The sequence below is a fragment of the Mangifera indica genome, chromosome 5 (assembly GCF_011075055.1).
Source record: "Mangifera indica cultivar Alphonso chromosome 5, CATAS_Mindica_2.1, whole genome shotgun sequence".
Taxonomy (NCBI): domain Eukaryota; kingdom Viridiplantae; phylum Streptophyta; class Magnoliopsida; order Sapindales; family Anacardiaceae; genus Mangifera; species Mangifera indica.
The window spans coordinates 3,229,873-3,244,073 of NC_058141.1; the positions used below are offsets into that span (position 1 = coordinate 3,229,873).

At 34.4% G+C, this 14,201-nt stretch overlaps 2 protein-coding genes across 3 annotated transcripts; one reads left to right on the forward strand and one right to left on the reverse strand.

Moving 5' to 3' along the window:
- The first annotated feature begins 2,847 nt into the window (after nucleotides 1-2,847).
- LOC123216235 (probable UDP-3-O-acyl-N-acetylglucosamine deacetylase 1, mitochondrial) lies at nucleotides 2,848-7,643 on the forward strand. Of its 2 annotated transcripts, XM_044636632.1 has the most exons (7): nucleotides 2,848-2,979; nucleotides 3,381-3,689; nucleotides 4,577-4,783; nucleotides 5,033-5,134; nucleotides 5,839-5,903; nucleotides 6,539-6,683; nucleotides 7,262-7,643. In XM_044636632.1, the coding sequence occupies exons 1-7, from the start codon at nucleotides 2,890-2,892 to the stop codon at nucleotides 7,313-7,315; spliced, it is 972 nt and encodes a 323-aa protein (XP_044492567.1). In that variant the 5' UTR covers nucleotides 2,848-2,889; the 3' UTR covers nucleotides 7,316-7,643. The 2 variants fall into 2 exon arrangements, with proteins under 2 accessions (XP_044492567.1, XP_044492568.1); XM_044636633.1 differs by lacking the exon at nucleotides 5,033-5,134.
- Nucleotides 7,644-8,337: 694 nt separating this feature from the next.
- Nucleotides 8,338-13,259, reverse strand: LOC123216233 (E3 ubiquitin protein ligase RIE1-like). The gene is made up of 6 exons (XM_044636631.1): nucleotides 12,701-13,259; nucleotides 12,234-12,413; nucleotides 10,413-10,532; nucleotides 9,741-9,873; nucleotides 9,479-9,637; nucleotides 8,338-8,885 (listed from the first exon to the last, which is right to left on the reverse strand). Exons 1-6 carry the CDS (start codon nucleotides 13,069-13,071, stop codon nucleotides 8,724-8,726), a joined length of 1,125 nt encoding a protein of 374 aa, XP_044492566.1. The 5' UTR covers nucleotides 13,072-13,259; the 3' UTR covers nucleotides 8,338-8,723.
- Between the last annotated feature and the right edge of the window lie 942 nt (nucleotides 13,260-14,201).

Here is a 14,201-nt window from a genome sequence, read left to right on the forward strand (position 1 = left end):
AAAATTTTTTTTTAATTAACCAGACTATCACAACATACCATTTTTATTTTATATGAGGGGTCCTCTTTGTTATTTTTTAGACTTAAGGGGAGATTAAAATGCTATATTTAAACCAACCCTAATGTTTAATTAAGCTTTGATCATCCCGTAAAAATAATAATAATTCAAGGACACCCCTAAGTTTTGCGTACCAGTTGAAGTAGGACACAGATTTATGAAAACCCGCCTTATCTTATAAGATAAGGGATAAGATAGTAATAAAAAATTAGATACAGAAGAATATAAAACCCAGGAGTAAAGTAAGAAACCAACCCAGGAAGACAAAAAAGCAGCAAAAAGCCTTAAACACCACCTTGTAAGCATTAAAACTAGACACGTCAATTGAGTCGGATCGAATAGAAACCCGATACGAAACACGAAAAAAAGCACGACACGAGAAAGTCCGGCACACTAATCCAAGAAGACAAAAAAGCAGCAAAAAGCCTTAAACACCACCTAGTAAGCATTAAAACTAGACACATCAATTGGGTCGGATTGAATGGAAGCCGATACGAAACACAAAAAAAAGCATGGCACGAGAAAGCTCAACTCATACTGTAATGTGTCGAGCTAGGCACACTGGCCTATTGGACCGGGTCTCGGGCTTTTAATATTAAACTCATGTGTTGGTCTGGCCCGATCTGATACTGTTTAATTTTTTTTTTTAATTTTTGTTGGTAGAAGCAAGGTTTCTGCCTTCTGCCTTCTGCCGCAAGGCAGAAGCCTTGTTAGGTAGAGGGAAGCAAAGCTTTTGCCTTCATTTTTTTTTTTAAAATTTTTTAATTAATTAATTTATTTATTTTTATATAAATCTATTCAATTTTTTTTCATTTTCACTTTCATTTACAAATCTCTCAATCTTAATTATTTCATTATATTTTCAATCTCATTTTCTTTCATCAATTATCTTTCAGAAAATATCTAAATTTATAAATAATAATTCTTTGTGTTTATAATTTTATTTTTATTTTAATTTTATCATTACGAAATATTACAAATGGATCAAGTATCAAATGAATTCAACCCATTTGAATATTATCATAGTATATATTTGTTTATATTTTATAATTTGAAAAATAATTTGTATTTAAAAATTTTAAATAATTTTTTTAAATATTTAAAGCTCAGCCCGACTCGGCCCATTTAAGACCCATTTTTATATGGGTCAGGCCTTAGGCCTTTATATATTAATGGGTTGGGCCGGCCCGAAAGCTCATTACTGTTTGGACTTTGGGCCCCGCCCGACCCATTAGCCCAATGGGCCGAGCCTGAGCCAGCCCGACCCGGCCCATCGACACCTCTAATTAAAACAATCAAAACAAACACTACAAACTAGCTCCAGCCATAACAGAAAAGATGATACTGAAAGATCTTGGGCTGGAGAAGGTCCATCTGAGAGGCAAAGATAATCTCCCGTTGCAGACACAGTGATGGTTATGGAATTCCCTCTCATTTGCAAGCAAAATCTCTCGTTGTCCTACATAACAAACTTATAGTACCAAAATCAGGGGCAAAGGGAGGGGGTTCAGACTTTGTCAAAAAACCCATTTTGCCCCTCATATGTATAATATTATACTATAAAATGTATATTTAATTGTTGAGCAAATAAACAATGAGGGGTATATTCAAACTGAGTTTGTTAAAACTTGAAATAAGTTTGATTAAAATAAGTCCAAAATAAATTTGATTTAAATGAATTCGAGTTCGAGTTTAAACTTGAGAGTTAAAAATTTTTTTGTTTGAGTTCAAACTTGAAAAATGTTTAGTTTATCAAACTCACAACCCAAAAAAATTTTTATATGAATCAATTAAAAGGACATCATTTCGATTTATCATATCAAAAAAAGTTATTGTAGTTATTTTTTTGTTGCTTAGTTACTGTATCACGCTAAGTTCAAAGCTCACTTGATCTCAATTCGAGCTCAAATCATTTTAAGTAGTTGAGCTTAAACAGCGTGAGAGAACTTTGACAAGCTCAAGAGCAAGTTTGAGCTTAAACAAGTTCAAGTTTGGTTTGAGTCGAATTTAACTCTACAAATAAGTAATAGAGGTAGACTAAATGAGATAGAGTCATTCGTATTTCTCACCTCCTCATTCTTTTCTCCATAATATTGTTTACATTTTTTCATCTTTATTTTATTTTATTGTTCGGTTATTCATTCAAATATCAAAACTTTCTCAACATTTTCTTCACTATATTTTCAACTTGATATTTACATTTTAAATATACCTATTAATCACAAATTTATGAGATTTAAAATCTTGTAAAAATGATGGTTAAAGCTAAGAATAATAAAATATTTTTATTCATTTATTTGTTTATGAAATTAACATTAATTTTACTGATTATCATTGTTACTGTAGAAAAAGTACTTTCAACATTGAATTTTATGAAAAGTAATTTGTGAAATAAAATAAGTGATTAATAATTAAATGATAATTTTATTGTGTATATAAAAAAAAAATTATTTGATAGTATTAATAATAAAGTTATTATACAATACTTTTAAAAAATAAAACTATATCAAGGGAAATTATAGGTGTATTAATTAATAAATATTTTATTAATACAAAAATTATATTTATTTTAATTTAAAATTTATTTATATTTGTATTCATTTTAATTATAAAAATATATATAATTATGGTACATTATTATATGATTATATATTATTTTATTTTTAATTTAAAATTATAAATTATTTTATAAAATATATAAAATATGTATCTATTTATTTATTTATTTAACGTGGATACGAAATATCCCAACTCAGGTTTTTTTTCAACTTCTACTTCTATTCTCTTTCACTCCGAAACAAACGAGCTTTAAACTCCTTGTCAACTTGCAGTATGCAAAGTCAATTGAAGTTGCTTCGTCAAATGACTGTGTCTGGCACCTTCAACACCCTCAAATCCTCCAATCTCATCTCCTGGAAATCTGTACGCTCGCACACATCATCTCCATATATATTGTATTTGTTTATCCGAGAGCTTTTGTCGGAGTTTGCTTCTGTGTTTTCGGTTTGTTCAGCAGAAAAAAAAAAATTAGAAAAAAGAGATATTTAGCTGGTAAACCGTGTCAAAATTCAATCGTGTATGCTTCATTTTTGTGTTTCATTTGAACCCAAATGATGAAAAATTACAAAAAACTTCTTAGAATCGGAAACAAGGGATTTTGGTCAAACGAAAAGTAATAACAAATTATGAATTGTAACATAGAGTGATGTTAGTACTATGAGTATCAGTCATGCCTTAATTACAGTATATGAATCTTTTAGTAACATGAAATTACTTAAAGTGCAGAAATTTATGATGGTCTACGACATTGTGTTTGGTGATAGACAGGTAGGCTTCAACAAACCATAGCTGGATGCATAGAGAAGAGTGGCAAGACTTTGCACTCGGGTGAGGTTTCAAAGGTGAAAATATTTCCGGGGTTTGCTGGTGAAGGTAGGTACTTCAAATTTCAATCAAAATCGGTGCCTGCATCCATTGATTTCGCCAAAGTATCACCCTTGTGTACCACACTTTGTAAGGACGGAGTTAGAGTCCGGACTGTTGAGCATCTGCTGTCTGCTTTGGAGGCTAAGGGTGTTGATAATTGCAAGATTGAGATCGAAAATCAGGATTGTGACAGTCGAGAGGTTGAGGTTAGTGCTTTTAATTAGTCTTCAGGCTCAAGAGTTTGCTGGGCTAAATTTAATTTTGGACCAGTGGAATACATGAAATTTTTAACCTTGCAATTTAGTGTGCGCTGGAATTGTCAGCTTTGTAGTTTTGGTTTGATAAGTGAATGTGTTACTGACTTGTGCTGTGTATGAATGGCAAGGGTGTATGAGTTTTTTGTACGCGTGACCAAATTCATGAGTCTCTTCTTACACTTTTACTAAAGAAGGGACATGCTTTTCTAGTACACTGTTTAGAAGGGCAGTAGGTTAATTAACTTTCTCTAACAAATTGATTAGATGATGCAGAGCCAAGCCAAGAGGCTTATATTAGGATTTAGTTTTAAGATTTATCTTTATTATTCGATAAATTGATGTTACTTAAATAATCTTGTTTGATGAGATATCTTTTGTAGAAATAATTGAAATTTCTCTAATTTCTGTTCTTCTAAATTCTATTTTGTCTCCCTACTGAATTTCTTTTCTTGTTTTCTATTATTTTTTTCTTAATTATTTTCTACCTCTTAATTCTTCTAGATATCCCCCTTTCTTCCTCAGATCTGCAGAATCTCTTTTGCTATCTCATCAAGTTACCTTCATAAGAGGGTGTATGTTGTCAGCCATAAGACTGCTGTGCCATTTTCAGTAGCTGTTTACTTGGCATCAGTTTGGTATAACTCATGCTGTCTAAGCCATGGGAGCAAATTAATTATAATAAATTTGAATAAAAAATAATTTAATAATTCATAGGAACAAGTTTTTATTGCAGTGTTCTACATTAGGAATTGTTTGGAGTGGCAGGAGGTGAATAGTTGATTTTTCATGAACATTATAAAGGAAGATCGATGATTGCCAACAATTTACTAACACAGGTACCTATTCTTGATGGGTCAGCATGTGCATGGTTGGAGGCAATAGAAAAAGTTGGGGTAAAGGAGGCCTTGGATCAGCATGGAAACAATGGCGAAAAAGTTGCTCCATATTTGAATGAACCAGTGCATGTATGGAGGAATGATTCTTTTATAGCCGCTTTCCCTTCCCCAAAGGTTCGCATCACTTGTGGAGTCCACTTTCCCAAGGTATGAAGCTATATTGGGTGTTTGATGGTGTACAACATTAAATATGATCTTGTAAAGCAGTTTGTTTAAACTTTGTTATTTATTTGAATTAACTATATTGTTTCCAAATTTACCATGTGATATATTGTTTCGCCTATAATTGCTGCAAATGTTTGTTTACATTGAAAACTCTCAACCCAATACATTTGATGTCATATCTTAGGTACCAAGAATAGTGCGATTCATACACTTTGCCTTTCTGTTCTTTAGGTGCCCACTATTGGCTGCCAATGGTTTTCTTCAGCCCCTTTGGATGAGTCTGTCTATGCAACACAGATTGCATCTTCAAGAACTTTTTGCATTTATGAGGAGGTTTCGTTTTTGTCCATTTTCTCAAGTGGTAGCCTTGTCATTGTTCAAAATCAGTAGTGACTTGCTCATTTAATGGTTTGATGCTTTCTCTTTTGTTGTTAATTGATGCACTGATGATCTTCAAAGGCAAGCTGAGATGTTAGTTTTTGTTGTATGATTTCCAAAGTGCTGATTCATATAAATTACATACGTGATGTTATATATGGTAGAACCCTCTTATCAAAGACGGGTGGCATATAAACTTAAATATGATAACTATTTTTATACATTTTTGTGCACTTCTTTTCTCAAGTACCACAGGAGATGTGTTAGTGTTTAAATACTACAGCTTGGTCTTCTGCTGATGTTCCCTATAAGCTTCTGACATTAATGATAGCCTAACAGAATTGGGTGACCCTTTTAAACAGAGCCATGAAGTCTTCACCAACATAATATGGTCATATGGTGCTCTATCAGATAAAAGCAGATCTTGTAGCTAATTTTATTTTTCTCCAACATAACTTGCTTGCACATATTTGAAAATTTTTATTTTTTCTAACTGAGTTATAAATTTCTGAAATTAAGACTCTGGAACTATTATCTATATTTATTTATCCTGGATATTTGGTCATTAAATTTGATGATGATTCTGGTTTTTTTTTTTTACTGCTCTATGTTATGGATATGCAGTGCAGATACTAAATCTCTTGTGATATTCTTTTTAGGTGGAGTCTATGCGCAATGCCGGATTAATAAAAGGGGGTTCATTAGAAAATGCCCTTGTTTGCAGGTGAGATCCTTCATTAATTTATGAATTATGAGGCTTTGTGGATGAATAACCAAATGGATTTACCGGACCCCTGTGTAATATGTTATGAAACAAACACGAGATTGACCACCTATGGTACTAAAGAATGCACATTTTGAACTGATGAGGGTGTAGTTTGGTGAGACTAGGTCTTCTATACAATTGTGATAGACACAGAATATATCATAATGTTGACTTTTCTGTGACTTAGAAAATCTTTCATTTTTCCACGAACAAGATAACCACATTTAACTTACCCCAAAAAAAAAAAAGGATAATCACATTTACATCAATGTCTATACTTTGAAATGGTAAACTTGCAGTGGGTTTAAATCCAGTTTTACTCTCTGATATAGGTAACAACATTAATCTGTGTATGAAGTTGAAAATATAGATAAGCACAGGCCGGAGTGACTCAGAAACTTGGATTCAGTTTATACATCTAATGAGAGATAACATAACGTGATTCTTAAAGCATGTTGAATCAATTTCTCTTTCTCATCTTTCTATTTGATCAAGGAGAGCATTATATTTCTGCTAGTTTCAACATAAAAGACATAAAATTTTCCCAATCTTTTCATTATACACTTGTTCATTTTCTTGATTTTCTTGTGCAGTATCAGTGACGGTTGGTTAAATCCGTCACTGCGATTCCCAGATGAACCTTGTCGGCATAAGGTATTAGATCTTATTGGCGACCTATCCCTGTTTGCACAGAATGGTAGTCAGGGACTTCCAGTGGCTCACATAGTAGCTTTCAAGGCAAGTGTCTTTTCTTTCTCAATTCTCCAATCTTTTGGTAATTATTGCTGATTAATTGTTAATATACATACTTTATTTCAGAAAAGTATGTGATGATCTATCATTTGTGAAGTTAAACATAAACCATTATGCTATGACTATGAATATTGCAGTTTGTCATAGTTTATGATTGTCTAAATCCAAAGACTAATAGGGCTGAACATGGGTTGACCCAAGTTTGGCTTGAATTCATTATGGTCAGCTCATGTTCGTTTGAGTTGGTCGGATGTGTTGTTGGAGTGTCATAGGAGAGATGAACAGTGTTATTCGAAGGATGAATAATGACATTAGTAAGATTAACAGTATTGTCGGAGAGAATTCAAGTTGAACTTGAATCAAATTGTCGAGTTAAAGCTCCAATTTGAATTGAGCCAAACACTGAGCTGAGCTGAACTAACTTAATTTGAATCTAACCCTAGAGAATACTATGTGATCAATTGTATCACGACAAGATTTTGTGATTTCCAAAAGTAACTATGCTTATTTCAGTTATGAGACTTGTATCAAGTTCCTGATTCCAATTTGTACATGCAATTCAGGGGGGGCATGCACTGCATATTGATTTTGCACGTCACTTACTGGGAACTATCTAGGAGAAAATGTTTTACTCCATTGAGTATTTCTGTTCCTGGAGGCCAAAGGTGCGCATTTGATTCAACTTTTTGCAGCTCATATGCAGTGAGCAACTAGAAGCTTCAAGAACCAATGTCAAATCCGGTTTGAGTCATGGTTAAATTTTGTTCTAGCCATTGGAATAGATTGATTTGAGGTTAAACTAGATAAATAGTATTGAACCAAGGTTTAACCTACAAGTCAGACTAGTTTGACATTCATATTAAAATTATGTTGTCTTCACATGATTAAAACGTATGTTAAAATTTTAATTATATGGACTTGTGGATTGATCATTTGATTGAGTCATGTTGGATCTAGCCTAAAAACATTGGTAATGTTAACATTATGTTGAACAAGAATTATGAACCCTTTGCCTACCTCTTTACAAACATCAATTAGGCTCCTTAATTTGGCTCTACAGTTGTGGGGATTCCGAAATTATGGATTTTGCAATCAAAGGCATATGGGAAAAACTATATCCAGTTTGTTCATGCAGGTTCTACCAGGGTACTGCAGAGTAACGTTACCTTACCTGTGGAGGGTAACATCAACCCTTGTACCATATATATAGTTCCACTATGAACTGATTGGAATCCTATATAGCTTTCTTTTGGCTGTCTTGCATGACCAAGAAGAGATTCATTAGCCATTATAGCTCAGGCCATTCTGAAATTCCCAGCAATAAATTAAATGTAACAGAGCTTGTTTTCCTACTATAGACACAGTCCGTAGGGGCAGGGGTGGATGAATCCATGTTCAGGTCAAATTAAGTCAAACTTGAACTACAGCTCCAAATTGACAACTCAACTCAAGTTCAAGGGCTTGTCAACAATTGTTCTTCTCTAATCATTTTTCGTCATCTCATCTTCTCCAATGTCACTATTTACCATATGAACCGATTCAAGCTCGAACTTGAAATGCCATCAGATTTAGAATACAATTCAAAGAAAAGTGAAGCTGCTGGTCAATATATTGTCATCACATATCTAGAAATCAGACATAGAATACACTGCAAATAACCCATTGCAGTATACCGCCTATTATTTGAATCACAAAGGTACAATATGTAGTATAATTGACACAAAAGTATAAATAATACATGAAACCATTATTTTTGTCTTATACAACTACAAAACAAAAAAAGAAAGGAGAATAAACAAGGCATAACTTAAAACCTGCAAATCAATGGCTCCAACTTTTGCACAAGTGCCTGAAATAATTCATACAAGGGCAAGGGGAAAAAAAAACAACCCCACAAGGCCAATGAACATAGTAAAGAAGCGCAAATGCCGAAATTGGAAACTCATTCTGAAAAGAGTTAGGAGAAGTTTTGTTCTTACTGCCTTGGTTTCTTCGGCATATACAGAGAGTGCATGTGAACCGTTCTTATACCTGTTCATTTCCCTTGAGAATGTTGTACTTGCACAGAGGACATGTCGCATTCATCTTAAGCCACTTCACAATGCATGTGGTATGGAAATGATGGTTGCAGGGAAGGGCATGAAGCTCTGCACCATCCTCATAAGGGCAGAGACATATACAGCATTCCTATGGAAAAGATAAAGAAACGCTAAAATCAATTTACTGAAACCATCTCTTGATAAGACCTTAGTATAATAATGTGGGGAGTTCAAAGCCCTTCAGAAAATAAACCACTGATAATAGACGGTCTCCTATGATATTACTATATTATTTCTATATTTTCAGTCCTTATGACTTCACTGAAGCATCTCACTTGCTTAAACACTTCAATTATATTTGACATATCAAATATGAAGATGCAACTCTTGCCGAAGTGGTATGACACAATAAACTGCACTTACTAGCCTGACTCTTGCCTATACAACTGCATCTAAACATTAGACAAAAAGAAACCAGTCTTACTGGTTTATATTTTCAGGGCTTCAAAGCAACTGGTATGGTTTTGTTTCAGTGGAAGTGTTCATAGAACCAAGCCAGCATATCAAATGGTCTGGCTTGGTTTGCAGTGAGGCATAACTGTATACAAATATTATGAGAAAAACAAAAGAAGAGATTCTAGTACTTTCATCCTACTTTGTACTAACACAAAAGGCAACAATTCTAATTGAATACATTGTGATTGTGAAAACTGAGTATTTCCATAGTAAAGAATAACTTACTGCATCCTCAGGTAACAGTATACGTTCATTTGCCAAGTATCCACTGCTTGTTTCTACAGGAACCATTTTCCCAGCTCCCACACTAGGCTTTTCATCATTGTTCAATATTTGAAATCTGTATTTTGGAAGGATACTGAGATCTGCTTCTGATGCACCTTCCTAATCAGTCAAACAAGAGAAGACACCATTAGTAAGTTGTTTCACCCTTAATTTGTTTAAAGATCACTGTGTCAGTCATAGTTCATAATTCTTTTCTTCAAACCTGTCCCGCGACAGCATAGAGAACTGCAATAATGCATGGCAAGCAGCAACACAGAGCAATCCCGATTAAACATGCCAAAACAACACAAAAGATGGCAAAGAACACATCAAATGCCAGGAAAACCACAGCCAACCTGCAAATATGATGAATTAGAGATTTCAGCAAATACTAAAGCATAAAAGAAAAACATTTCAAATCAATCTGGCAGGATTATGGTCAATTGAGTTAATATTAGAATTTGATCAAATTCCAGTAACTTAATTTTACTTGATAAAATGATTAGGATCATAGTAACATGTAATATTGGTCAAGTCTCAACCGACATCGCAGTTTGCATAGAAGGAGAACCAAATGTAGTTAAATCTTGAGCTTCATATTCTTCATTTAATAAAAGAGCAAATGTGTGTTACTCATGTACTGGGTGATGTATACAGAAAACCCAGGGATTGATAAAATAAAATAAGTTGATTAAAAAACGAACAAGCCTAAGTATTTAGAGTCATCAGACTCCAGAAAAAGATGAAAGAAGTAGAAAACTAGAAATTTTAAGGAAAACATCAAGAGGTTATACCTTTTTTCTGTGATAGGCATGGAAGGAAACAAAATTTAAAATACAAAGCATGTACAACTGAATGAAGATTTTGTAATAGAAAAGATAAGTTAAAAGCATACCAGTACAAACGAGGGGCATCCTGCAGGAGTACATCTCCACCAGAGACCACCCAGTAAAATCCAACTATCCACCAGAGAAATGACACCATTGTATTAATCGATTCACATCGTTTAGTGACACTAAGCCATCAAGCATCAAATCAGTAAGCGGTCAGTAATCTTACATACAGTAAAGTTACTAAAACAACAATCAAAAGCCACCTTACTTCCTAAAGTAATGGTAGATGCATCATTTAGTTTTTTCTTTTTTTTTTTAACAAGTATTATCAAATTTTACATATGAGAAGAAAAACTGGTGGACCAGGCCAGGTGTTGACAAATAAGACACAAAACCAAGAAAGGGAAAATAATTCTTTACAAATTGTGCTAACCATCTCTCCCCTGGACAAAAACCCCAAAACCTAGTAAAGTCAGCCAAAAACCACTTCCCAATCAAGGTGAATAAAGAAAAAGGATAAATCTTGAATCTCCTTTGCAGCAGATAAATGCACTGTTAGTTCAAACTAACAAGTATTGATACCTCTCAACACGGACCAGCTGAACATGAAATGAGCATATCATATTTCCATTCTTTAAAAGAGAAAAAAAAAAAAAAACAAAGTACATGTGAGTGCTTGCATCTAGTTGTTCACATAAGAATTTTACAATTCGCAGTTGCTTAAACATCAATCAGCAGTCAAGATTGTGTATCACACTATAATCATGGAATCATTTGTAAGGTTGAATAAACAAGCTAAAAGTTCATGATGGACCAGAAGGTTGCATGTTTTCATACATACTTGAATCCTATGATTCTTTGCATTATTATATTCTGTTTCAAACAATGGTCATACATCATTATTGAGAACCATCAATCCTTCATTTCATCTGGTCAGATTGCCAGCAATGAATCGCTATTCAAAAATTTTAAGTAATACAAATTCATTGTGTCAGTAATACGAGGAAACCCAATAACATCATAACACACAAACAACTTGGGCTAATCCACAAGCAACTCACTTTAGGAGTGACAAGTGATCACATGGCCCACAATGAAGCAACCCTTAGATTATTTTGAGATCTCCCTGCAAGAATTCCCCCACAAACGAAGATTTCAACCCTTTTTCCTTTATGTTGAGATACAAATATTGATGTGGGAATACTCTTTCCGCCATCTTCCCAAAACTCAACTTCCTAACCTGTTTAATCCCCACTTTTTTCTTATTCAGTCTTTAACAACTCTAGATATTGTGTGGCTATAAACCTTCAGCAGCAATGGTTATCACAACACATCTCTAAAAAACTCTTTTTCCTTTTATCTGTTGACTTTTTCCCATTTTAATCCAAAGTTGATATTTTTCAATTGCCAAAACTTGATCCTCTATGAAGATCTTCATCTTCTACATTTATGTTAAACTAGAGAGGCTAGACTACATTTAATTTAAGAGGGAAAAAGAGAAACCCGGGACATCAGGTTACACTAGTTTATAACTAGGGTAACAAATTTTTTTATTCTCATCCAATAATATACCCGTAATTTATGCATTCATATCAGCAGAGAAATCCACACAAGTTCCTGAAAGTGCAACCAAACTTTTTGCACTTGGTATTCCCAACCTTTTCAAATCCAGCTCCCACCAAAACACAAAATGATGAGTGCTAAGGTTAACCGGGCACATTCTTACCAGTATCTGTAGATGTACTATCATTGGCATGACTTTGAATAAGAAAACCATTAGTGAGAATCAAATCCAAAATCCAAATTCAAACTTAAATTTAACATCAATTCCGTTCAAACTAAACTTCCTCACTTTAAACAAAGAAAATCAAACCAAAACTCACCTAGATCGACTCGAAATCCGTGATCCTCCACCATCCTCTTCCTCCTCCTCATCCTCACTATCATTATTCGCATCCACCATATCGCCAACACCCCTCTCATCATCCCTGACTCTCCGTGTGTTCCTCCTCCGGTACTCTAACCACACCAACACCACATGCACCAAACACTGCAGGGCATACCTGTCAGTCAAAAAATGTATATCAAAGTTTCAATCAGTCTAATTAAAAGCAACTCAAGCATTATATGTCATTAAGCTGCTGTTCCTCAAAATTATGCCAAAACTATTGATCCAAGTATCTGTACCAGGAAGCAAGTTAACATTCACCAATAAATTCAAGGACAAAATACGGTGCTGGTGCACAATTGAGCAACATTAACGCAATTAAGCACCGGTGACATAACAATTTCCATATATGAATAGTGAATACAAATACCATCTAGGTCAAACAAGTTAAGAAAAAATTACCCGCAGATCCAAAACTTAATCGGCGTATTAGGTTTTTCATCAACTGTAATTATCAACATCACGACGGAAACCACCACAAACGCAGTGTTCCACAACATATCTAACGCAACAACCGGCTTCGAGTAGCCCCAATCCGCGCGTCGCTCTTCCAGCTCACGAGCCGCGGTTTCCCGAACAAGCATGGAAGGGCCTCGGGCGCGGCCGGCAGCGCGGCCGAGCAAGAGAGCAAGAGTTGCGGGGCGGGCAGCAGCAGCAGTAGGCGAAGGAGTGGATTCCCGTGGACGCAGGAGAGGCGCGTGGCTCCCAGAGCCGTCGGCCTCCGCCTCAGCCGCCGCCGCCGCTGCCGCTGCAGAGGCTTGGGAAGAAGACATGAAAGTGAACGATACGAAATTGAATGAATTGAGCGAGACGCTTAATTAAGACTGATTCTGTTGTTTGTTTGTTTGTTCAGCTGTGTGTAGAAGAAACAGTAAAGAAAGAACCGTTTTTGTTTTGGTGAGCCACTGAGTTGAATGGTAGATGAAACGGAACACAGAGTGACAGAGGTGGCTCCTGAATTGGGTTTGAATTGGCAGGGGGGTTTCTAAAAAGTTTTCAATCTGTTGGGAACTTTTTTGAAAGAAAATTTTACTCAGTCAGCGTGGGAAATTCAGGAAATATTCATTTTATTATTTTAATTATTAGATTATTATTACAAAATGACCTTAATTAATATTGAAAATAAATTATTTTTCCTTTTTATGGGTAAGAATTAGAACGATTAATTTACTTGCCATTTTGGGTAAATGAAAAAACAGTGATAAATTAGTCAACGCATGAGGCAGGGAAAACGTGGCGAGAGCAGAAACACATGTACATGGCTGTATATGAATAGTGTCATCTGAATAATTTGACCAAATGATTTTTTTCATCCAAGATTTGGTGTATTCTCAATTTTTCATTTGTTAATTATTAAAATTTTAAATATTTATTTTTTTATTAAATTATAATATTATTGTTAGAGGTAAAATTATTATTTAATAAAAATATTTTAAAAATTTACAAACTCACCATATTTCTCTCTCTTTTGGTTTAAAAATTAATAATTTTTTTATTTTTTTCTTATCCAAAGTTTGAAAAATGACTATTTATCCTTTTAGGATTTGTATTTTCTCTCTTGTCACTTCTTTGGCAATTAGAACTGACCAACCTTCTCCCTCTCATCTCTCGGACGAGGACAAATCGTTAACCAATGATTCGTCATGAGGATCTGTGTTACATAAATCATGTTGGTCAACGCACAGATCGGTCAGACAAACGCTTAAACTTTTTATCTAATCGATTTGTGCATCAATCGGTGCACATATCAGCTTACCTAATTTGTGCAATGTACAAATCTATGTTTCACACTGATCTATGCGTCATTGATGAATCATCGATCAACAGGAGGTTGACTGATGATTCATCCTTGTCTAGAAGATAAGAGGATGGAGGTTGGTTGACTCCGGTCATCAGAAAAGCA

Excerpts from the sequence above, each read along its gene's own strand:
- LOC123216235 (XM_044636632.1), top strand. The coding sequence starts at position 2,890 with ATGCAAAGTCAATTGAAGTTGCTTCGTCAAATGACTGTGTCTGGCACC. Across the intron at positions 2,980-3,380 it reads ATCTCATCTCCTGGAAATCT|ACAGGTAGGCTTCAACAAAC; the intron begins GTACGCTCGCAC and ends GTTTGGTGATAG. Across the intron at positions 3,690-4,576 it reads GTGACAGTCGAGAGGTTGAG|GTACCTATTCTTGATGGGTC; the intron begins GTTAGTGCTTTT and ends TTACTAACACAG.
- LOC123216233 (XM_044636631.1), bottom strand. The coding sequence starts at position 13,071 with ATGTCTTCTTCCCAAGCCTCTGCAGCGGCAGCGGCGGCGGCGGCTGAG. Across the intron at positions 12,414-12,700 it reads ATTAAGTTTTGGATCTGCGG|GTATGCCCTGCAGTGTTTGG; the intron begins GTAATTTTTTCT and ends TTTGACTGACAG. Across the intron at positions 8,886-9,478 it reads TACTGTTACCTGAGGATGCA|GAATGCTGTATATGTCTCTG; the intron begins GTAAGTTATTCT and ends TCTTTTCCATAG.